General features: G+C 39.9%; 2 protein-coding genes across 2 annotated transcripts; both read left to right on the top strand.

Annotated features, from left to right (window-relative positions):
* Positions 1-4774: 4774 nt before the first annotated feature.
* LOC131562606 (cytochrome P450 2J6-like) lies at positions 4775-14115 on the top strand. Its single transcript, XM_058812428.1, has 9 exons — positions 4775-4960; positions 6347-6509; positions 8030-8179; positions 8759-8919; positions 9617-9793; positions 10533-10674; positions 12022-12209; positions 12616-12757; positions 13937-14115. Exons 1-9 carry the CDS (start codon positions 4793-4795, stop codon positions 14113-14115), a joined length of 1470 nt encoding a protein of 489 aa, XP_058668411.1. The 5' UTR covers positions 4775-4792.
* Positions 14116-17080: 2965 nt separating this feature from the next.
* Positions 17081-25255, top strand: LOC131562481 (cytochrome P450 2J6-like). The gene is made up of 9 exons (XM_058812236.1): positions 17081-17301; positions 18816-18978; positions 19339-19488; positions 20297-20457; positions 21893-22069; positions 22234-22375; positions 23736-23923; positions 24144-24285; positions 24801-25255. Exons 1-9 carry the CDS (start codon positions 17131-17133, stop codon positions 24977-24979), a joined length of 1473 nt encoding a protein of 490 aa, XP_058668219.1. The 5' UTR covers positions 17081-17130; the 3' UTR covers positions 24980-25255.

Below are 25255 nucleotides of genomic sequence, written 5' to 3'. Positions count from 1 at the left end.
AATGAGCTCATTTTTTTTGTGTGTGAGGGTTAGTGGTAAATACAATCTTTCGTGATTCAGTCTTGAAAAATGTGTAGATGACAACTGGTCTTTTTTTCTGGGGTGGATTGTAATAACTTCAGGTTCCAACAGAAACAGAGGGGCAGTTTCACAGGGCAGCAGTGACATTGCAGCATTTTCTTGCCTTACCTTCCTGAGCAGCCACCTCTCGACTTCTCTGTGCAGTTCTATGCAACACTTCTGCTTTAGTGTGCTGCATGTGCAGATGCTTTTGCAAGAAGTGTGGAAGTGGAGCAGCCAGCAGAGGCCAAGGACCATGACTATGTGCATCTGTTATCTGTTTGTTTAGGTTTTTTGGGCAGAGAAATGGAAATGGAAAAATTTTCAGCAGCATGGTTCTATGAATCTTACAATTGAAGAGTTAAATGGACAAAAAACAGGGAAGCAATTTGAAATTCAATAACTTTTATGTTTTTTTCAGTTCCTGACAGTTCCATATGTATATCAAAAATTGCAATGTTACTGAGTTATGATATTGAGCAGTTATTTAGCCACCCATTTTTTTTCAGATTTTGCTGCTATTTGAGACTTTAAAATGAGTTACTTGATGAAACTATCTAACTAACTTCGCTTGCTGCTTGTGTGCATCAGGACTTCATTTCTTCATTTGTTTTATTTCTTCCCAGTTCATCCAGCTGGTCCTGTCTGGTTAAAAGGAAGTGAGTGCTGTCCTATTTCTTATTTGTGCACAGAATCACTTGTCAAGTTTGCAAGTTTTGCAACAGTTAAGGACCCCTGAAAGCTCTTGATGCTCTCATGTCCATCAGTGGGGATATGATTTGTACACTTAAAATTACCAGAATCAAGATGAGTTAAGCCATGAAGTTGCCTATTAATAACAGTGACTATGATGCAACTTAAGAAAACACAAAGAAAGAAAATGGCTTCATGTAAGAGAAATCTGGGTCCAGCTGAATAAGTCTGCCCATCAGGAGTGTCACTCTGAGTCTGACCCTTTGAACACTGTGGGCAGTTTTCCTGCTGCTAGGTGAGAGCTGTAGGCAAACTGAAATACACTGAGGCAAAGTTATTTCACAAAAGTATGGGCTGAAGTTCACAAGGAGAGAAAAAGCAAGGAAGCTGTTTCAATACTGTGTATTTTTATATTTTCAGTACGTGTGAGTAGTAGCTGTTCACATAAATCTTGCTCGATCTCCTCTGACACAAATACTATTGCAAGAGCTGCATCTCCACTTAAGATGACAGATATTAAGTTGGATTGCTTTGAGCAGATGAGGAAATCTGCTTTTGTAATGAAGGTTTCAGGCCACAGGAGTGGGAAGCAGAGAAGAACATCATTAGGATGGTGTGAAGCAAAGGATAAATGTGCATACTGGGGGTGGAAAGGGCTGCTGGCACACCTCTGCCTAGAGCGTGTGTCATCTGCTCTGACAGAAAACTAGGGCTTGCTTTTTGTCTGTTGCAGGGACAGATGTATTAGAAAACACAGCCTGGTGTTCTTGCTGCCTGGCCTCAAGCTAAACAGCACAGGTATTGCTAAGCTGGTTTTGGGATTTGTTTGTGGGTTTGTTTTTTGTTGTTGTTCTTCACCCCCCCCCCCCCCCCCCCCCCCCCCGCCTTCCAGTGGAGACACTAATTTGGATTTCTCAACTTAGTTGTCTCTTCCTCTCCTGCACTCCCTGATCTTTCAAGAACTTTGTAATAGGAGCTAGGAGCTGTTAATTGGCTGAAGGCCTCAGAATTTCTCTGAGGGAGAGGAGTTGTTACACTGGCACTCTGTGTCCAGGCAAACACTGAGAGAGGGAGAATGTGGCTTACAGCACAGCTGGAGTGAGCACAAGACTGGGAAATGTGAGCAAAAGAAATTCCCATTCTGTGTTCAGTTCAGGAAAAGAGAACTTTACTGACATGCACTGTAAATAAAGTATATGGGGTTTTGCCTCCTGCTGTCATCTGTTTTGTTGGGACTTGAAGATTGATGAGTTTTTAGTTTGCATAGACAAAGTACTGGAATGGGACTTCAGATTCTGTTCCTAGATTTGTTCATAGCTTGTCTGTGAGTCTCATGAACTTGCTTTATCTCTCTGGATCTAATCAACCCTGATGTTCACTTTTTGAAAGAGCTTGAAGGTTGACTAATGAAAGTCAAGTTGTAGATGGCAGGTACGATTGTTTCTGTTCTGTTCTTTCCCTATATTTTTTTCCTACTCCTCTGCTCTAAAACCTTCATTAGAAAAAAGGGTTTTCTGAGCTATCTAAACACCTTCCATCTCTGCCAAGGAGCCCTTGTGACAGTATTTGTTAGATAATAATGAGTAAGGCTTGCATGGAGTGGTGCTATTCACAAATAATGAAGATATTGGAGCAAGGAAAACTGATTTTCCCCAAAACAACTTGTAGAAAGCTTCTCTGTAAACACCTGCCTCTACCTGCTTGATCTCACAATTACTTTATTTGTATTTTAGTCCTTAATTCATGCACTTAAGTCCTGCAATTCACACACATTGATGGAGTTAATTTAAATTCTATCACTCTGCATTACAATGAATTGTAGCATCCATCACTTTCTCTTCCTGCTAGTAATACAGAGTCATCCCAGTCATCTCAAAATAAAACCAGTTGGTATATCTAATCTTACAGACATTTACCAACTTTTTGGCATCACTGGCATGCAGTGAGAGCAGAACTAGAAAAAGCATGAACTCTAGCTATTAGAAAGGAAAGCAACTGCTGTAAAAATTCCTCTTTTTGTTTTCCCATTGTTTGCATTGTCGTTTGTTCTGTTTGGGCTGTTTGGTTGGTCAGTTTTGCCTGTTTTGGTGTTGTAATGTAGTGCTATTTAGGTGAAAGCAATGCAGACCTTGCACCAGTGCTGTGGTGCTTTATGTCCTGATGGTGTGGGAGCTACCAAGGCCTGGTGCCCTTTCAGTCTCCCTGGTTTGTGAATTGCTGTGTAATCTTGGCAGCGTTCTGCAGTCAGCTGCAGAAGAGCTGAACAGAGACAAGAATTTCATAGATGAACCATAGCACATACCCTTTTCTCACTGAAGTGTCAGGAAGAAATAATTAATGTTGTACAGACAGTTTTCCTTCTGGCATTTCCTAATGTTTGAGTATTTGCAGCCTCAGCATTCTTTTTGACAATTTTCCAGAGCAGTATCTATTAGCCCAGATGCTAATGCACTTGGAATGTCAGCTGTGGACAGAACAGAAAATTTGAGCTAAGATTTGTTCAGATGAATTTGCCAGGGATAGAGGTTTAGAGGCAGCCTAGGACCAACTCTTTCTTTCCTGGAGGACAGTATGGTTATTGCAAATATATTTGATATATATTGCAACTGATTCCTGAGCACTGGGAGAAATTTCTGGAATCCAACCCAGATTAGTTACTGTGTAAGGAAGGATTTTTTTCTCCAGGGTAGTGTTCTTGCCCTTGTCAACAGTGGTTGACATAGGTGCCTTGAATGCTACTGAAGAACTTAGATGAGTTGAATAAAACATGAGAAGATCTTTCAAAACATGCCTGATGTCCTTTCTGCCAGCTGCTAAGTGACACCAGTGGATTATGCAAGTGGAGTTGTGAGAATAAGTTGAAGTTTTTTTAGACAGCAAATCTTGAGACAGAATGACAGCCTGCAGGGACATTTCTGCTGTGAGAGGAGCAACAGCCCCAGAGAAAACACAGGCAAGACAGTGGGGGTGTGGTGAAAACAGCAATTAAGATCAGTAATTGCCTTCTTGTGTTCTTTCTGCAGGGCTATGTATATTTTTGGGCAAGCAGTCAGCACACATGGAGTTCTTTGTCTTCTGCAGCCTTTGCAGGTGTTTAGATTCACCCTGTCTGATGGAATTAAAGGCACTCCTTTGGGGAGCACTGCACAGCCCCATCCCTATAATGTCTGTTGTTCTTCATAAGGCAGCTTGGTACCAACATCCCAAACAGCCTATTCCACTAGCTGTACTCTAGAAATCTTCTAAGAACTGCTCCTCTTTGTAGGGATTTTTTTTTTTTTTTGTGTTGAGGAGATCTTTGCATGTGCTGCTTCAGGTGCTGTGGATTAAAAGTAGAACAAAGAATTACAGGCTCTGGAATTAATTCTGCTGAGCAGAGGTTCTGCTACTGAGATAAGGCAGAAACTAATTCATAAAGCCTAATATGGGACAAGAACTCAGCCCCAAAATGGAGTTTAATGTGAGGTCTGTTACACTTTTTGCCAATAGCACTAGTTATGTTTGATTCTTCACTGTGCTATTTGCAGTTTATCTGTATTGTTTACTGTGAAAACTCAAATTGCAACCCTTCATTGCTCTTGGTTCCCAAGTCTGCATCTCCACCCACTGTTGTACAAGGCTACTGGTTGCTTCCTTTTACCTCTGCCCCAAGAAGGCTACCTGATGAGTATTCCTGCCCTCATCTGACAGCTGCAGCTTTGTACCTGAGTTCTTGACGTGCATGTAGTCAGTATTTTGAGTGACACGTTCCTCAAACTGATTGCTCAAAGGGATGTTTCTGGCTGAGGTTCCCACCTTCTCTGACCCAGCCTCTGCTGGATCTTAAAATAATGGTATCAATTAGCATATTGCAGCATAGTGATGTATTAAATAACACTCAAGAATGGAAATAATCCTCATTTTCTTGGATTGGGAAGGGTGGTAGGAAAGAAGGGAGGTGAAAATTCGGAAATCTTCAATGTGACAGGGAAGAGTTCAGAAGAACAATTTCAACAGACATATTTGTAGCAATTTTATAATACGAGTTTGGAAGTGTGAAATGATGATAAGTGCAATTCTCATATCTCTGGTTTTGTTTCTTCTGAGTGCACAGTTCCTGAATATGCAATGGAAGAGTCGTGGATTTCCTCCTGGACCAACCCCATTTCCCATCATTGGAAGCATCTGGTGGATAAACTTTAGAGCTGATCATCAGAGCCTGAAAAAGGTACGTATCAGATGTGAAGTAAAGAGCTATTGAGGCAAAACCTGGAAAAAATGGTGATGGTTGTTGATAGGCTGATGTGGTAACAGGGAGAACCCTGAGAGAAGGTGATTTGTGGAAGTGAAGTACCTAAACAAGTTAAGGCAAAAATCCTGCAGACAGTTTAATTCATATGAAAGCCTAATAATTTCATATGAAAGTCTCATTCTTATATGTGTGCAACTTAAACAGAACTGAACATAGTAATTTTGCCGCAGAAAATACTTCTATTTATTTCGCCTTGAAAGAAAAAAAAAATTATTCTCAGATTTCCCATTATAGGAATATATTGAAAATAATTTTAAACTAGGTGTCTTAAATTCAGAGGTGTCTTGAACCAGAGTATCTTCTGCTCTCATGGAATGGAAACAAGATTGTATCCCATATGCAGCCAAATCCTTTAATCTATTGTTTCTCTGAAGTCCAGTCTGGGATGTACTCTTTGCAGATAAACTAAAGATGTAAATAATGGTAAAAGGAAATAATTGATGGGAAGAATGAGCTCCATGCTAAGCCTGCTAATACAGATTCTTTCAGTTTTCAGCATCCTCCACTGAGCCAAAATATCACAAGAGAACCCAATGTGTTAATATATTTTTTTCAAATTGCTGCCTTTCCTTATGTGCTAAGTGCAACTTGCAGGTCAGAGGGTGGCTGGCTGCAGCTGAAGGGAGCTTAATGAGCATGATGCTAAAATTTTCTGATGGGTACATGTTAATGACTGTGAGAGGACAGATCTGTACTGGTTCTTGGTCTAGCATCAAGGACTTTGTCCTTGCAGATTACCCACAGCATTGCCTGAGAGCAGTCCCATCAGTACCCAGACATGGGATCTATGCTTAGATGCCTCAGCTGACAGTATTTCAGTACAAGATGGGAAGAGTTCTTGCCATTGAAACGTGAAATCTACAGTTCTTAGAACTCTAGAAGGGGAGTTACATCTAGAATTCATAATTTCAAGAAATTCTGGTTGTTGTCTGAGTCAATGAAATATGGAGTTGAAAAATGTAACCAAGAATGGGCAGGTGGAGTTTCATAGAAAACCTTGTACAGATCCATAAACAGTCAAGGGCATTTACCCTATGGTTGTTATTGCAAAGGTAACCCAGGCCAAGTTCTAGAAAAGGACCATTTATTCTTTCATTGCTTACATTTCTGTGGGTGTTGTGTTCCCAGAGAGAGCCCAGACCCTTTCTGTGGAAAGAACCCCCGCCACAAAACGCAGCCACTGTCCCTTTTCACCTGCTGAACCCCTGAGCAACATTGTGCTGAAGACAGCAGCCCATCGTGTGTGCATGTTCTTTGATGTTTCTCCCCTGGGGTTTTTTTGGGCACTGATTTTACCTGCAGCTGGCAAAAACCTATGGCAACATCTGCACCCTGTGGTTGGGTCACAGACCTATGATGGTGCTCTATGGGTTCCAAACTGTGAAGAATGGTCTCACCAACAACTCGGAGGATGTTTCAGGGCGACTGCAGACCTACATTTTTAACAAACTGGCAGATGGAAAGGGTAAGATGTTCATGTCTCTGAAAGGACTTCACCCTTGACTTTCTTTGTTTCCTCTTGTGTTTTTCTTACTGAAAAGCCCTTAGTTCCCGACTGACTTTTCCTGTCTGCTCAAGGTGAATCACATAATTCTGAAGCATCATCCTAAGTGGTCTCCAAATCCCACTGTCACACATGTATTTCAGAATCTTATCAGAGCAGCATGGGCAACATTCTTAGTGTTGTCTGCGTGCCCTGATTTCAAATAATCCTGAGCCTGCAGCCTCCTTTGCAAGCTGAGACTCAAGTAAATCTTTATGCTCCCGGTTGTTTGTTTACAGCAAAGGCTGCTGTAAAAAAAGCATATACAGAACTTTGATCTAGTCTTGCTCCAAAGTACAAAGTCACAGGAAGGTCAGTGGAGCTTTAAATTTATTAACCAGAGCGTTCAAAGTGTTGTATTGTGTTATCACAAACACTGCTGAATCACAGTGGAGAGAGAATAAAGATAGTGATATGTTTAAAACAGAAATAATTGAACTTGTTTTCATCAGCCTCTTATCCAGAGAATGTACAGCAGATGCCTTTACCCTCAGTCAGGATTTGTTTTATGTGAGCTACTGTCTGGAAAGCCTTAATTTGTAATACTAGCTAATGTAAGTAGAGAAAAACCACTTTAAGGTATAGAGATGGTTAAGTCTGGGGCCATTTCAGTCCATTTGGAAGGATCTGTATTGCCACTTTTTATCAGGGTGCTGTGGAGAAAAGTAGCTGGGTTGTGATGTGTGCCCTAAAACTTGCAATTTGTAGCAGGGATAGCTTTAACCAACAGCTGCAGCTCAGCTGCAAGTTTGTGACTGCATCACAAATACAACCTGCCTGTCCCTGGTTCCCAGGACAGCAGAAGGAATAGGGGAGAGTTATTCCTGTCTATAGTGAAGCAGCTGTCTCAGGGAGTAAGCTGGCTTTCCCAGGGGGAGGTGTAGGCTAGACTTGTGGAGGGAATTTCCCCACCAAGCAGATTAAATGGTTCATGCTGGATGGTCTCTGCTAGAACACAGACTCACAGCAGAGCAGCCTGGGATTCCTTTCTGTACCACAGGAACTCTTGATCTTAAGGAGCTGTTTGCAGATTGGCTAAAGCCTATTTTTCCTTTTCATTTTGGCTGGGTGGTTCTTGCCCTGGCTTCATTGTCTTTCCAGAAGGGACCTTTCCAGGATGAGAACTCAATATTTGGTATAAAGATCCTGGTAGAACAGGATCCCTCAAAGACCTGAGACAGATGCTTCAGAAAAAAATAGGACTAGGCTTGGAAGGCAGGTGTGTGAGTCCAGAGGTCCAAGTGGGTTATTTCTGCAGCGATGGTAATGTCTTATCCAAGGTGTTTTCTCTGCCTCTAACAACATTCAATTCAAAGAACACTGCCTTGATGTGTCCCTCCTCTTTGAGCGACAGCATGATGAGAAGATGACTCTTACTGTGTTTATCATCTACAATTGTATGAACTTTATTATGACATAAAATTCATTCTTGATGGCTAAAGGTATCTTGGTCTCAAATGGCCTCATCTGGAAACAACAGAGACATTTTGGATTTGGAACTCTCCGAAAACTGGGAATGGGGAATAAAGGAATGGAGCGTGGGATCCAAACCGAGGCCCGTTACCTGGTGGAGTTCTTCAGAGACAAGGAGGGTATGGCATTGACACAGTGCTTGGGGGCACACAGAGTACAGACTGCTTAACTCTAAGGGTTAACACTACTTTTGTTACTGAATAGAACGGACTTGGAGCACACCTTAGATTTGCAGATTTAGGATAAGTTGCTAAAAAACTGCAGACCACATATTCTGTGGCATTTGCTAACAGACTGGAAAAAGAAACATGAAGGAATACAGCAGGGAAACCTCTGAAATTTCCAAAAAATGGAAATTTCTTTGCTTATTTATTTTTTTGACAAAAAACCCCTCAGAACCCTTGAGATTATTGGACCTCAGCATTTTGTATTTTGGGATCAACACCCAAGATTAAGATTAAAAAAGAAAGCACATTTAAAAAAAACAAGACCAAGAGTTAAAGATTTGAGGCTTTCCTGTCCTCATTTTGGAGTGAGGTTTATCTTTTGTTACATTTCCTAGTGAGTTTTAGGTGTTTCTGAGTAACAGTATAAATATCATAGAGGACATCTATTACAAAATGTCATTGTAACCCTGTCCTCCCAATAGCCAAGGAAGAGGAAGTGCTTTTGAGATGAATGTTTTTCCCTGTCTGCAGGAGAAGCTGTGGACCCTTCCTTCCCCATTGTCCACGCTGTCTCCAATGTGATTTGTGCTGTGGTTTTTGGACATCGTTTCTCTCTGGAGGATAAAACCTTCCACCAGCTGATTGAAGCCTTCGATTATATAGTGGCTTTTGGGAACAGCCGCTTTTATTATGTGAGAGTATTACTTATTGGAATATTACTAACATGCAACTTATTTGATCATTTGGCTCATTATTAATTGCAATATAATTAAATCAGTATGTATATTATTAAAGTACTGCATTATTGAATACTGATAAATACTCTGACTGTGAATATGAACTGGACCTGCAGTGCTTTGGGTTTGACATGATTCAGTTATGAATATTGTATTAATAATCTTTAGTAGAATGTCTTAGCAAAGGTAATATGCTTGGGATAATGACCTTTTCTGTAATGGAAATACCAGTATTGTTAAGGTGAAAAGATGATACTCTGTCTAAGAATGAAAGAGAATGTTGGTTTGGGGTTTTTTGTGTTTTTTTTTTTTCCAGTGCTAAGGTGATGGACATAAATATTTATTAACATTGGACTTATTAATATTGATATATCTATCTGCAAAAGTAGATTATTTTGTTGGTGAATTAACAGGGCAAATAAAAATGGAGTTATCTGGTAAGGATGGGAAAAAATCTAGGGTGGAAACTGTGCTGTCCCTAATTTGTGATTTTAATGTGTGTTTATGTACTAAACATTTTTTTCATGCCACAGGATTTTTCTCAGAGAAATTCATTCAACAGTTTAGCACCAAAAATGTCCATGCTCTCTCTCTAGCACGAGGCTTCTCTACAGTGTCACTAACTGCTTCTGTGCTGAATTCTTGCTCATAGATGTGTGAAATGCTCCCGTGGTTTGCAGAGCACCTCCCAGGACCTCTACAGAAAGCAAGATTTTCCCGGGATTTTGTTTGTTCCTTTGTGAGGCAGGAAATCAAGAGCCACAGGGAAAAAGGCAGAATAGATGAACCAGAAGATTTTATTGACTTTTACCTGAAGCAGTTAGAGAAAGTGAGTGATTAATGCTGTACATGATACAGATCCAACCATAATGGGTTCCCTGCTGTTGTCTACCCACAACAACATTACTGCAGAGCTCTGCAAGAACAGCTTAAAAACTCTGCTGTCAAACTCAAAATATGAACTTTGAATAGTTAGTTCAAGAACTTCTTCTAGAAGTACAAATTATTTACATTGGTTTGTTATCATATTTTGGAATCCTTAGTGAGGGCTAGGCAGTAGGGAGGACCATGAAAAGATGCAGATATTTAGATGGCTGCCGAATTCTGATTCTTGCTTTGCATTATTTTTGTGCTTAGTAGTGCTGTATGAGTATCATGACAATCTTAAAATGTTGTCAGCCTCTGCTCTGAAAAAAAGTGCAAATCTTTAAAAGGATAACATTATATATTAGAAAGATTCCTGAAATCAGCAAATGTGCTGGAAGTGGTATGGCTGGGATAAAACTACCTAGAAATGTGTTTTTCTGCTGTGGAAGTTAACAGAAATCAACATGCCACTTTACAAGGTAGCATAACAGGACTTATACGCCTGACACATTCAACAGCACCTGTAATGTAAAAGTATCTCTGTACTCATTTGAGTAAAGTCTTTGCCTATATCTGTGTTCTGCTCAAGTATCTGTGTTTGTCCTCTAGAAATCTTGTTCCTTTAGATACAGTGATAATTGTCTGTCTCAGTGCTGTTACACAGCTATACTCCATTTTACCTTTCTCGCTGACACTTGTAGACTAAAAATGTCCCCAATTCTACGTTTGATGAAGACAACATGGTGCAGTCTGTTTTTGACCTTTTCCTGGGTGGCTCAGAGACCACAGCCACCACTCTGCGCTGGGCTCTGCTCTATATGTTGGTTTACCCTGACATCCAAGGTGAGTAGCACACAACAAGCATGGTTCTGATTAAGTAGAGCCATTTTTTTTTTTTTTTTTTTTTGGCTAAGATCAAGGTTTTATTAAGATCAAGCTTACTTTAAAGATAATTTTTTAGCTTTGCTTTTAATAAGCCAATGTAGTAAAAATTTTTCAGACAGAGATTTTAAAATAATTTCAGGGTTGTTGAGGTTCTAATACTGTATTGGATCCTGTTGATTTTTGTCAGACTCTTTCAGCACAGTAAGCATATAATGGAAGATACTGGCTGAAAACACACAAGGTGGAATAAGAGTTTGGGTTAGGGCAAAGTGAAGCTTTTCTGGCATCCAGCATGTGTAATAAGGTTATATTATTTGAGTTCATTAACTGAGACATCAGTCAAATTTCTGTAAAATAGATATATTTATTCTAATGCATGGGAATGTTAAACAGAGAAGGAGGACAAAAAAATGATCCAGAAATTCTGGACAACATCATAGTTGTGACCTAGTTTCAAAATTTTTGGGTGATTTGGTAGAGGGTTTTCAGAGGTGAACTACTAAGCCAAGTACATGTTCTTGACTCAGGCTGAGGGCTAGAAATTCTTTTCATGCTTGTGGTGCTAGAATGCTTGAAGAACAGAGCCTTGTGCACACACATGCACTTCAAATTCTGATAAATTATAAAGAAAAAAATTCCTCTTAGCCTAAGTTTTAAGAATGAAATCTGAACCCATCTGAGACTGTATAAGGTGTGTTAGTAAAGCTTAGATAGCAGTCCAAAGAGATTAATACTTGGTGATGGTAGATCATATTTAGTAATATGATCCTATTTCAGTTCTCAGCATTGCACATGTGTCAGCTTGATGTGGTGGCTTGCTTGCAACACTCTCATTAGTGTGCTGTGAGTCTGTATTTAACTGGAGTAAAATCAACAATTCAGCTTAATTGTATTGATGTCATAATAAGGTCTTATTATAGTTTTCTCCCCCTCCTTTAAATATAATGCTCCATAAATCTGTTGGGCTTGTGGAAAGAGGGTCTGAACATAAAACCTATCAACTAGAAAACAGAGTGTAGTAAAATCATAACTAGCTGGTTATGATTTCTACAAATCATACATTTATACAAATGCATTTGTATAAATGCATTTGTATAAATGTATGATTTGTGTAAGTTTATATTAATATAAATGCATTACATATATACATTTATACAAATGCATTTAAACTTCAGGATATGGCAAGTATAAATTATTTGTATATTGTAATTTTTTCTATCACGACTATACTCCAAAAAGGAAATGAAAGCTGTTTCATCCAAAACAGTGTTCTTACTTCTATAATGGATGTTTTAATTTTTTTAGACAAAGTCCAGAAAGAGCTGGATGCTGTTCTGAGTCCCTCCCATCTCATCTGCTATGAGGATCGGAAGAAGCTGCCGTACACAAATGCTGTGGTTCATGAGATCCTCCGCTTCAGCAGCATTGTTTTAATCACAATTCCCAGAGAAGTTGTGAAGGATACCACTGTTCTGGGGTATCATGTTCCAAAGGTACAGATAGCCCTTCTATTCCAATGTGATCTTTGGCCACCAGTAAAGGTTTACCATTAAACCCTTTCCCCTCCAGCTGACAACAGAAAGATCATTTAATTAGATTTAGGATGAGGTACGAAAGAACTGCAGATCACACATTCTATGGCATGTGCTAACAGACTGGAAAAAAAAGACATGAAGGAATACAGGGAAATCCCTAAACCCAAAATACTGAAGTTTCTTTGCTTATTTATTTTTTGACAAAAACCCCTCAGAACCCTTGAGATTATTGTTTTTCGCCTAATTATGTAATCTTTCATTTCTGATGCCCTTCCATGTGCAGAATTATAGCTGGAATCTGTTTGTGTCCTTTTATTCTTTATGCATGAGAGACAGAGCTGTGCCAACTGCCTCTTCCTTTCAGGGCACTCTAATCATGGCAAATGTAGACTCAGCTCTTTTTGACCCTGACTATTGGGAGACACCTCACCAGTTCAACCCTGGCCATTTCTTGGACAAGGGTGGAAATTTTGTGACCCGAGAGGCCTTCTTGGCCTTCTCAGCAGGTGAGTGCACTGAGAACTGAGCCCAGGTGTGTGGGTTAGATGAAGCTGTGTTATTTTCATTGTGGAGAAGGCCAGAGGGGAGTGTAACCCCAAACTGCAGGAGCACATAGTTTTCCCAGCCCAGAAAAATGTTTGACTGCAAAAATAAGTTGTTTGCCAATTGTATAAATACTTGATCCTAGATTTTTGTGAAAATGCAGAGAAGATGAGTAAGGTCCCAGGATTCCAAATCACTTAGGAACTTGAGTCCTTACACTGTTGCCTTGGTTCTCCTCTGTATATGCTGGGTTATGCCATTACAGTGGATATTCTGTGGCAGGCTGCTGTGCTGGAGCTCATTTATTTTGTATAAATAATTCAATATTCATCAGTGCAGAGAGATGAATGGGAGATCCAGAAGCTGGATCAAATACATCCAGAAGTCTATGTCTTTCCTGTGGCGTTTCTGGAATCACTCTTCCACCAGTGTGTGAGTTTATAGAAGCTTAAACAAACAAAAGCTCTCAGGGATCATGCCAGGAGGGAATAGCCTGGTTGTCAGAGCTGTCAGCTGAGATGGGAAAATGTCAGGCTCAGGTTTCTGGTCTAAATTGGGCAGAAGAGGAATTGGTTTCTCACTTCCGAATTGAATGACCTGACCACTGCATTTCAGAGTTTGTCACTGTCTGTGTCTGAGAATTATATCCTGGACAGAGTTAATTGATAAACTGGGAAGAGATTTTTCTTTAGCATGTTGTTTTCACTGACACCATTATGTAGGAGAATGTTTCATCAGGTGTAGAGTGTCCTCTGTCTTCTGATTTTTCACTGTTATTAGGGAAGATAAGTCAGCCTCTACTAAGCAGAAGCCATGAAGGAACCTAAATGTGCTTTCTTGTTCGTATTTGGAATCAAAGGACTGAAATCCCTTTCATAAAACTAGGGAGTCCTATAGATTAGGAAGCAAGAATGAAACTTCTGAGAAGCATCTCTGGTATCTTTTCCATAATCTGGGCAGATCCTTCAAAGATGAATTGCAGACATCTCAGTTGTAAGTCCAGTTCAATCTGAGAGGAAATTGTCAGATTCAGCAAAGCTCTTTGTTCCTTGATGAGCAATGCTCCTGAGAAAAGCTGGGAAACAGGTGCTGGTTGCAGACCTTGGTGAGGACTGACTTCTGTTTCCATTCACCCCTTGCAGGTCACCGTGCTTGTCCAGGAGAGACAATGGCCAAGATGGAGCTTTTCATCATGTTCTGCAGCCTGTTGCAGAAATTCAAGTTCACTCTACCAGAAGGAGTTAAGGAAATCAACACAGACTTTGTCTTTGGGAGCACCATGAAACCCCATCCCTACAAGCTCTGTGCAGTTCTGCGCTAGGTTGCTCAGTATTAGAGATTTAAGAAGCACAGACACCGGTTTGGTAGTGTGCTGGTATTTGTGCAGCTTTATGGTTCTCATTTTTAGCTCAAATTCAATACAAATCTCTCCTTGTGTTATATGTCTTAGAAGCCAGGCCTAAAAATTACTCTGCTTTTCCTGTGTCTGGAAAGTGTCTCTACTGCATTTTTTTCCCTGCTGTGTTACAAATAAAATACATGTAGACAATTATTGCTCTGTCTAGTCTTACTTGAAACTCAGCAGAATCTTCCTGGAGGGAGGGGGAGCATCAGAGCCAGGCTCTGAGCAGCCTTCCCCTACATTCTCAAATCCAGAATGGTCTGTGGGAATGCTGTTACCATAGGTGGTGGCTCTGGGCATTGCTAGAGCCCCCAGGTGTGGTTGCATGGGAACTCAAGGCTGTGGAGGGGCATCTCAACTTGCTGGGAGCAGCTTTGTCTATTTGGCCAAGGGCCATGGGCAGATGAGTAAAAGAGAGACAACAGTGCAACTCTTCATTTGGTTGTGAGGCTTGTGACTCAGGCCAAGAGCAAAGGCAAAGCCCTCCTATTGCCTGCTGGAAATTGCAGAGGGAAGCCCACTGCTGGTGGAATGCAGTGGGTGGAAACAGATGAGGACCAGTGGGCTGGCCTGAAAATATTTTTTTTTTTGACATATACTCTTGTGCATTTGAGAGGCATTTTGTGAAGGTGGGAGCCCTCTCACATGCCAGTGTTTGTAATGACAAAGATGTACAGCAGATTAGGCTGGCCATGTCTCTTCATTGATGCCCAAAGCACAGTTCAGGGGGCAGCTTGTAGTCTTTGCAGTCTTGAGTAGCAAAGCTTGTTGGCTGCAAAGGAGGGGCAGGTCAGGAGACATTGATGTGGTGTTCCCCAAAAGCTGTGGGAGAATCAAAGCTCTTGAGGGTTTTCTGTGAACAGAGAGGCAGCTGCACACCAGCAGCCTTCTGACAGCTGAGCTGAGCCTGCTGAGTCCCAATGCACACTGAGGGAAGAGCTGTGCAAGGTGCAGCTGGCAGGAGCAGTGCCCAAGCAGGGCTAGTGGATGGTAAGTGTCAGTAGCCACTCTCACTGTGAGACTGGCCTTGTTACCCACCCAAAAAGATTTAAAACCCAAGGTCAGAGTGAGGGTTACTGTTGCTCTACCAGCTTCCTTTCTTGAATAAAAGACTTTACAATTTTTATTATCACAAGCATGCTTCAAGGACTAGTTGGCATTGCCCTGTTTATCCATTGTGTCATGGGCTGAAAGGATGGGGCAGAAGAGAATGGGCCAGCAGCTCTCCTGGCAAGAGTGAGAGGAGGATTCACTTGTTAGAGGGATACCTTTCTGTTCTTCTGAGCTGTCAGACAGCTCTAACCCCTGCTTCCCTGGGCATTCAATTCTCTTCATGGAAGCTGTGGCAAATACAGCTTACAAAACCTTATCAGGCTTCTCTCTTCCCAGTCTTCCAGCACCATCTTGTGTGAGGAGACAAGCAATTTGTATTCCCTTGCCATCTCTCCCAAAGACTTGGCAAAGCTGTTTGGCAGCTGCCTTCCTACATGCAGGCAGTTCAAGTCTAGGCTGAGAGGTGCAGTCACCAGAATGTGGCTAATGTGTGTGGGAAAGTCAGAGTGAGCCTGGAGAGTCAGGGGAGATGTAGGGCAGCCATCCAGGACTGTACACGGGCTAGATGGGGCTGCAAGTGGGCAGGGTAGGAAAGCCTTGGGTCTGTGAGTCTCCTCCCAGAAACACCTTGGAAAATACTAAACTCAGAGTTGGGAGCAGTTTGAGATAGAGAAAATGCAACACCAGTGAAGGAAAAAAAAGTCCCAAAAGTGGTTTCAAAATGGATAATTCAGTTTTTCAGGTTGATCCTAGCTCTCAGTTAGATCGGTGGCCAGCAAGATGGGTAAATGTTCTTTTTCTGCCCTGTTTCTGGAGTAAACCAATGTCCTTCACACCTCAAAACTTTTATTTCTAGCTGTGCCAGTTCTGTAAGTTTGGTACATGAGCAGCAGGGCCATCTAGGTGACTTCCCAGAGTGTTACATGCTGCTGTCCAAGTCAGAGCCAAGTCTAAGCTAATGCTGTTCCTGTGCAAGTGCCAAATCTGTGTTGATCCCGTTCAAATGCCACCCTTTGCAGCGCTGGAGTTACTCAGTTGCGTAAGAGCACTTGTGAAAGAAGTTCTCAGAGGCAGCTGTATGTCATTTTTGTTCTTGCTGCAGGCGATCCACAGGGATTAGCCACAGGCAGGGGGAGGGATGAAGAAATTTTGCTTTGTGCTTAGTCAAGGAGACTGCAGCCCCACTCCCCTGTGCAGCTGGGCAGGGAGTGGGAGGACACTTGGGTATTATGTCATTATCAGCAACAAACTCCTGTTAACCAATGATCAGTTGGAGTCTTTTATGGCCTGTGTGTGTCCTAGGCACAAAATTAAAAGGTAGAGCCACCCCCCAAACACCTTTCAATATAAACTGTGAGGAAAAATATTAAAGGAATAGCAGAGAACATGAGAATCAAGAGTGTGAGGCGAGTTAAGTAGCAGAGCACATGGTTGGTGCATATGATGGCGACTGATGAGCCTGAACTTTTCAGTAACCCACTGCCCTTGGGTGTGCAGCCAGCCCTCAGGAAATTTTTTTATTTCTCATTCTTGCAAGAGGTTTTTTATGAAACCAGGACCGTGGGCAGAGATTTTTGTCACAGCAGGAGTCATGGCACAAGGAGGTGTATAATTAACCTACATTTTGTGTCCCTTGAAGAGACAATGATTGACAGACACGTAGCTGCAACATAATGATGTTATATATGCTTACAAATAAGAACACTTAATTCTCTGGGGTGGGGAAGTAAAAGTGATAAACAGGGAAAGAGATGAGTCATAGGAGCATCAAGTGTTTTTTCTCTTTTCAGGGAGGTACCCCAAAAGCAAGATAAACTGATCTCTCCTCTGTCTACACAGCACTTGTAGAGAGAAAACACAGCTGTGTAAATCAGAAGTAAAATGTTAACAGTGAGTGAGGTGCTGGTATTTTTTGTGCTGTCTCTGCTATTAATAGAGTTTCTGAAATTGCAATGGACACGAAGACATTTTCCTCCTGGGCCAACTCCATATCCCTTCTTTGGAAATCTGCTGCAGATGAACTTCAAAATTCATCATGAGCATCTTAAAAAAGTATGTATTGTTTGGCAATGTATTAATGAACTCATAATTGTTTGAAAAGTAACTGTGTTTAACATAGTTTTGTTTTGAATGCTAGGGAGGAATTTTTTCTAAATTGCATAAATGTGGAAATAGGTGGAGATAATTAAAATATATGTTTCTTTGTGTGAAAATTTGCACTTACTAATAATAGTCCTGTCTTACACATAGGAAGAAGCTGTATTTTAAAGTAGACTCGCTAATTCTGTGCAGTCTTTTGGATGTCTGTATTTTGACTGTTGTTGCACTGGCATTTTCTAAGTATCCCATACTTAGAAATAGCTGCTGAGGTTATGTTTGTTTTCAGTATAGAAAGGTTGATTTTTTAATATATATTTATTCAATGGATTTTTTGAAAAATCTTAGAATCAATTATTTTCTGACATACCATTTGGTCAGGTTTTCACAAGAGATTTCAGTCTGCTTTGCAAGACTGAGCTTTTAAATGGCCAAAATAATTCATAGTATGCTCAAACCCTTTCCAATTGTAATATGCAGCACTTCTAAAGTTTGTATCCCGTTCTTTTATAGTTCTTATACACCTATACTAAATATTTTACATTTAAATATGTAAGTAATAGCACCTCACTCGTCCTCTTCATTCTCAGCTTTCCCTTTCCCTCGTTTTCCATGTCCTGCCAGCCCTGTCCTCCTGAGCTGCATATTTCAAGGCAAAGTGTTATTATTCCATAATATAAAATAGTAGCTAGTGCCTGTCTGCTCTGTTTTCTTCTATTTCTGACATCCCAGACACGAAGACTAGTACTGGTCATCCCAAGGTTTCAAAAGCCATGAACTGGTCCTTACAAAAATGAAATTAAACACAAATGTGCAAGTGCAAGCACATATATTTTTGCTCACTGTGCATAAGTATTCCCTCTTGTTTGCTCCCAGGCAGCAAAATTGTGTAATCCTCTGGTCCTGTATTTCTTGGGATGTCTTGGCAATACACCACTCTTTCCAGCCTATTCTGCTACTTTTCTAGCTCCTGATTCAGCACCAGAAGGACTGTCCTGCCCACTGCAGGGATGCCTGCATGCACGGCAGCTGAAGACAAGGCTGTCACAGCTGAGCTGGAAGGGAAAGGGGCATTCCTGCATTACTCAGCTCCTCGACTGCTTTTGCTACACTTGACACACAAAGGGGAATCTGTAGATGGCTCACATCAAATTCATGAGCTACTGCTGTCTTGTAGCAAGTGGTGAGGATGGAAGAGTTCATCTACAATGAGTTTGAATTGTAAGACATAATAAATGACATCACAGACTTTGGCAATGTTGGGTGACATTTTAGAAACATCATGATCTTTAATAAATAAGACTTTAAACCTGACTTAAATATATTGTATGTGAGAATATACCTGATGCTCTGTTCTCAAAGTCAGTCACTCTTAGGGCATCTGCCCAGGGAGAAGATCTGGTTCATTTTGTTTGATTTAAAAGTACCAGTTCTCACTCCTGTTACTCTAATTCTGCCTTGTTCTACAGATGGCCAAAATTCATGGCAATATCTTCACCTTATGGCTTGCAAACACTCCTGCAGTTGTCTTGCAAGGGTTTCAGGCAGTGAAGGAAGGTCTGACTGCCCATGCTGAAGATGTTGCTGGAAGGCCCGAAGAGAGAATCTTTCAATTTCTAACACGCGGAAAAGGTAATTTTTATTCTCAGAAATTCTTTTAATGTGTTGTGTTCTATCCCTAGTTTTGAATATTAATTTAGAGCCTCGAAGTCCTTAATTTACATCAGGAAAAAGCTTCTATTTTCACAAGTTTTTAAAAACAATTCTATTCTGTATTCTGTCAGAACAATAATGACAGCATAGAAGTAATGTAAGAGCTTCTATGCAGAAGATAAATGGCTAAAATACAAAAAGAAAGAAAAGAAGAATGTTGTCAGACTGCTGTAAAAAATTTGAAAAAATTAGAAGAAAAGAGAAGCTTCTTGAATGTATCAACCTTACCAATCCATCAATTTATAAAGCATTGACAGCATTAGTTCATTATGATTCTAGGTGTTTTGTTCTCTAATGGTCATCTCTGGAAGCAGCAGAGGCGTTTTGGAATGGCAACAATGAGGAAGATGGGATTAGGGAAAAAAGAGAAGGATTATCTACTGCAAGAGGAGGCTGCTGTCTTGGTGGAATACTTACAGAAAACAAATGGTATGTGAGGTGGGCAGGGCAGTCTGTGCAGTGGGACAATGGGGCACTGTAACTTCTGAAACTGATTACAAAAATGGATTCAAAGTGTATATGCAGAGTTGAGTCTCAAAAGTCTGTATATGCAACCTGCATGAGATACTTTCTTGTGGAAGTGTGAAACCCCACAGCAAGATCACAGAATTAGATTCCTGTCTTGTTTTATATATATATATATATATATATATATATACACACACTTGTTCCTATCAGTGTTATTACTTCTGAGTCAGTTCTATGTTACTTATGGCAACAGCATCAGGGTAACAGCAAACAGTAAAAAAAATCAGTGTCACAGTGCCTCCTATTCCTGTGTAGAAAAAAAAAGCATAACATGTGCAAAGCTTTGACCAAGGATGCACAAGGTATGTTGAAATATTCCAATACAAAATTATATGATCAAAAATAGAAGGTGGTTCTCTTCTCAACTCATCTATATATTTAATGTCTCAGCTGTTTTGTACCCTAGTTATTGCCAAATGTGAGATCTGCTGATGCCAAGGTTTGATGATATCTGGGTATTTTTATAATTAATACTACTAATTCCACTCCCACTAGCAGTGGAACGGAATTTCCTTTTTTTCAACCAACACTGTTTTTCAGATGTCTGAAGTTACTTTTTTACTCAGGCCTCTTACCAATAAATTACAATTTGCCATTCAGTGATCTAATTAATGTCAGAAGTGTTGATGACATTTTATCAGCTCTCCTGTCAGTGGGCAAAGCAGGAACAGTAAGTGTTAATGGTGAATGCAGTCCCTTGTGTTTACAGGAAAACCTCTGGACCCCACTATGCCTGTTGTTCATATGGTCGCAAATGTCATTTGTTCAATCATGTTTGGACATCGTTTCTCCAGAGATGATGAGAATTTTCACCGCCTGATTGAGTCCTTTGACTACCTGGCAGCATTTTTGAACAGTGTCTCCTTTTATGTGAGGAAAATCAGTTTTGTTTGTTTGTTTGCTCTCTATAGATAGTGCAAAAAGGCAACTTGCTTGTTACAAAAGTAACAAAAATAAATAATACCAGAGCACCTAGAATTTCTGGGGAGCACTTCAGAACTTCAAGATGGCTAGTTCAAAACTTGTTTCAATTGTTTATGCTTCATCTTAACACAGAATTTTCCTGTGTAAGGGGGATAGGGATGAAAATGCAAAGATTTGTTACATGGCTGAGAGATCTACACAGGACTTTCTTTTAAAAAGTGCTACCTGCACAACTCCAGAGTTTGAAGCTGTATCTGAAATCAGTAGTAAAATATGGGTTAAACTATCTGAAAAACTCAGAAATAAGCTTATCTTAATTTCTGTCTAGCAAGCTACCTTTCTTCTCTCTATTATATGACACGGCTATCAAAAATGTCAAAAATAAATAGGTTTTTACTGTTTTCTCTACTGTCAGCTAACCTCATAGAAACTGGAGTAGAGCAACTGTTTTGTGCAAAGGTAACATGGCATGAAATTGCTGAATGGTAGCTTTTCCCTACAGTTTTTGACAGCAACACCTGCACCACATCTGCACATCCTTACAAGAATACAGTGACATTGCAAGTCCCCCTCCTTTAGCTGCTGGATGATATCTGTCTCCATTCAGGGCACAAACTCCCAATTTCACATCTGGTCCACTGGAGAGAAAAATTCTCTCTTGCTCCTGTATGTGCATCTGTGAGCGCAGCTGGCAAAGCAGCAGAACAGGTGGCCTCAGACTGGGGCAGTTTTGTTATGAATCATTTATGAAGGGGAACCACAGTACTGTGTATAGTCAAAAAGTGAATTTACCCATGCACAAGGCAGCTGCTTCTGCAGAACTTGTTGGAACTCATCCAGTTCTGTGTCTTGTATGATTTCCACCATCTCTGACTAACTGGAAACTGCTGTAAGTAAGATCCTAGAGGATTTAAGGACTATTTTGATACTTTGGCTAGATAAGCTAAAATAAAATTCCTTACTAGTAACTATCCCAGCAGATGCCAGTGAAATGATTCCTAAGCTACCCTTCTAATCAGGGTGGACACAGGTTCAGCTATTTCCAAACTGCTCTCAGTATAAGTTTTTGTATAACTTGTTTTTAAAACAATGCATGCTCTCTCTATATATATAAATAAATAAATAAACAAAACTTTATACTATAAAACTGAGAGAAATTTAAATTTTGCTCCAGGCAAAAATAGAATTAAGAAAGGCTTTAATCTTTAATGCATTATTGAATAGGCACTATCCCTTCAATCTAATTCTAATGCTAATTCAATCATCAATCTTTCACTTGCTTTTTCCACTACCCAGAAGCCTGTATTAGGATTCAAATTTAGTTTGCTAAATGCCACACAGTTATATGTAATATCACATATCTAAAATATCTCTTTTACAGATGTATGAGTTGTCTCCCTGGCTTGCTGGTCACTTTCTGCCATCAGTTAAAAAGATGAAGTCCTGCAGAGAGTTTTTGGATGCTCTGTTTGTAAAGGAACTTGAAAGTCTCAAAGGAAAAAGAAACCTTGATGAAAATCGACATTTTATTGATTACTATTTGGATGAGATAGATAAAGTGAGTACTTCTGAACTTCTCTCACACTTCACTAACCACAAGGGATTTTAAGCGTTTCGTTGATTATAATGATGTCTAATAGAAATTTAGAAGTGCATGATTTCTCCAGGTGGTTTACTTCTTCTTTTGCGTGCCATAACTTTCTTTTCAATTTGTATGTGCAGACTAAAGGAGATCCTGATGCAACTTTTGATGAAGAAAACTTGATCCAGGTTGTTGCTGACCTCTTTGTAGCAGGCATAGAAACTACAGTCACCACTTTACTGTGGGCATTGCTCTATATGGTGATTTATCCTGACATTCAAGGTGAGCACATCCAAAGAGGTCTGCAACTCTAGCAATGAAACAAGTTCAAATAGTGGTCGTGCCTGTTCAAAGAAAAGTAGAGGAACTAATTATTGAAGTATGAATCAGGTGAACTGCATTAATTTGTTTCTTGCTGTATCCTTTCTAACATTCAAGCTAATCATTCCAGCTTGCTTTTTTTTTTTTTTTTTTCTTTTAACAGATCTAAACAGAATACAGGGTGTGATTAATTCAATCAGCTGCAGGAATTTAGTCTCAGATAAGATAAATTGCACCATTACCCCTCCACAGACAGTAATGATTACATTTCCACTAAGGAGTCTTTGGATCATCCTTTTAAATCCCTGACTCCTACTCTTTGATTAGCTCTTGGCCTCTTGCAGCAGAAATAACTTAAATACAGTGTGGGGTTGCTAATATTGGGGTGAGTAGCTTGAAAATGTGTGCTTTTAATAATGATATTCACAGAAGAAAGTTACAGGTTGGCAGAGTAAAATGACTGAGAAAAGAGCTAGAGTGTATGGGATAGAACGGATTAGAAGGTACAAAATTCACTTTAAAGGCTTCATATTTGACAGTTTAAGCTGAGTACCAGTCACAGCAGAAGCCTGGCAAATAGAAAATGTGGAAGTGTTAAGGAGAAAGGATGTCCCATTTTGTTACCTTCAAAAGACTTGAAACTGGGTTGCACATAGTGAATTTTCACATAATTTTTCATCTTCTCAGGATATATGAACACATTCTTAAGTTTTGTGGGGGTAATTCTAATTGCAATGATAGAGTCTCTAGTGTTAAAAAAATAATCAGAAAATACCATTTCAGTTCAGATTGTAAGTAAAAAAAAGAAGTCCTTGGGAAAAACTAATTTGTAGAAGTGCTTCCCAAGGCAAGTAATTACAGAATAGCAGTTAGGAATCTGTAGATGACAAGCAAAATCTATGTGCTTCTTAATGAAGAACAATCCTTGATCAATTATAAACTGTTCCCCTGACACACGATTAATATTTTTTCCAGTTGACTCCCTCCCTGTAGAAATAAATATTAATAAAAGTCTTTTCATAAATTACCTTAGAGCAGTAAATGTAACAGGAACCCACATATTATTTAGAATGACCTCATCCACTATCTTATTTTAAAAGTATATATGCAACCTATAAACAAACTCTATGTCAAATTTTTTCAGGTCATCTGTATGGGAACTTGAAGGCATTATTTTTTTATAAAGTATCTTTTTCATCTAGTTGGATGCCATTCTGTCTGCAAAAGGCAACAGGAAAAATTATGACTACAGAGTTTATAGATTGTTTGCTGTATATTTAAATATTAAATATATTTAATATTGCTGAATATTCCTCCTTAGAGAAAGTCCAGAAGGAGCTGGATGCTGTTGTGGGTTGTTCCCATGCGTTTTGCTATGAGGACAGGAAAAGGTTGCCCTACACAAATGCTGTAATTCATGAGATCCAGAGATACAGTAACATACTCTTAATTGCACTGCCCAGAATGAGTGTGAAGGACACAGAGCTGCTGGGATATCGCATTCCAAAGGTACAAATGTGCTGCATGTTTGAATCAATTTGATCTTTGGTCCATTAGATGATTTTAGAAAGGGGTTTGAGTTTTTTCCTGACTCGGAGCATGAACTCTTATTCTAGTGCCTCTAAGGTTTGACTGCCCCTGTGGATGGCCTTTCACAAGGCTTTGTCCTACATATCAGTAGACTCTACAGTCACAGTTTTTGTTGAAGCCACTGCTCCTTTTTTTTCAGAACACAGTAGTTTTAGCAAATATTGACTCTGTTCTGGCTGATCCTGGAAAATGGGAGACACCCAATCAGTTCAACCCAGGCCACTTTCTGGATAAAGATGGAAACTTTGTAAACAGAGAAGCGTTCTTACCATTTGCTATAGGTAAGTGCACTGAACAGGGATTTATTTACTCCTTGTGGTAACAACTTCAGATCCATTCACTCCTCAAAATAACTGGGAAGGCACCTACAAATGGGTATATACAAACTGTTTTAAATATCTCCAAGAAGAGAGAAGTCCAGTTGTTTGTGGAAAAGATGAGAAGAGAAAGAATGACACACAGAAAAGTCTTTCTTGGAAGACAGATCCAGTTTCTCTTTAAGAAGAGATCCAGCTATCAAAGCAGTAGCAGAAAAATGTGTGGTGCTGGGAAGACTGTAAATGTGAACTATGCCACCCTGGTGACAGTTTCTATAATGTCTTACTGCCTGCTGTAAATGTAGATCGAAACTTTTTGGGGAAATACAAGCAGCCTTTCAGCTATGAATCATTAAATGACAAACTTAAGAGAAAAGGATAAAATCTGCAGTAAACAAGCAAAGAAAATCCCAGGTAGTTTAGAAAGGGAGGTGTGATAGAAATCTTTTGGCTGAAGTGCCTTTTCTGTTTCTTCACAGGGCACCGTGTGTGCATGGGGGAGCTGTTGGCAAGGATGGAGCTCTTTATTGTCTTTTCCACCTTGCTACAAGCATTCACATTCACCCTGCCAGAAGGAGTGAAGGAAGTCAACACCAACTTTGTTTTTGGGAGCACAATGAAGCCTCCTCCCTACCAGCTCTGTGCCATTCCACGATAGGAAATGACAGATTCAGGGAAGAGTCACTCTGTAAAACTGCTTCTTTGTGAATTCCTTCTTGCATGTCCTAAGATTTTTGCTTTCCTCTTCATTTGGTTAATCACTACCCTGAAAGATTCTTGACAGACAGTTGCATCCTGAGCATCATAATTATAAAGGGTTGATATTTTGTTCTTTTTTTTTCTGTTTGGAAAATATTGGTAAATTGTGTAACAAATAAAGGCATTAAGGGAAGAATCAGAATTGGGACTTACATATTACCAACTGGAAAGTGGT

The sequence above is a fragment of the Ammospiza caudacuta genome, chromosome 11 (genome assembly GCF_027887145.1).
Source record: "Ammospiza caudacuta isolate bAmmCau1 chromosome 11, bAmmCau1.pri, whole genome shotgun sequence".
Lineage (NCBI taxonomy): Eukaryota > Metazoa > Chordata > Aves > Passeriformes > Passerellidae > Ammospiza > Ammospiza caudacuta.
This window is presented reverse-complemented; position numbering and strand designations above follow the sequence as displayed.

Excerpts from the sequence above, each read along its gene's own strand:
- LOC131562606 (XM_058812428.1), top strand. The coding sequence starts at position 4,793 with ATGATGATAAGTGCAATTCTCATATCTCTGGTTTTGTTTCTTCTGAGT. Across the intron at positions 8,920-9,616 it reads GGAACAGCCGCTTTTATTAT|ATGTGTGAAATGCTCCCGTG; the intron begins GTGAGAGTATTA and ends TCTTGCTCATAG. Across the intron at positions 9,794-10,532 it reads ACCTGAAGCAGTTAGAGAAA|ACTAAAAATGTCCCCAATTC; the intron begins GTGAGTGATTAA and ends TGACACTTGTAG.
- LOC131562481 (XM_058812236.1), top strand. The coding sequence starts at position 17,131 with ATGTTAACAGTGAGTGAGGTGCTGGTATTTTTTGTGCTGTCTCTGCTA. Across the intron at positions 20,458-21,892 it reads TGAACAGTGTCTCCTTTTAT|ATGTATGAGTTGTCTCCCTG; the intron begins GTGAGGAAAATC and ends TCTCTTTTACAG. Across the intron at positions 22,376-23,735 it reads GATTTATCCTGACATTCAAG|AGAAAGTCCAGAAGGAGCTG; the intron begins GTGAGCACATCC and ends ATTCCTCCTTAG.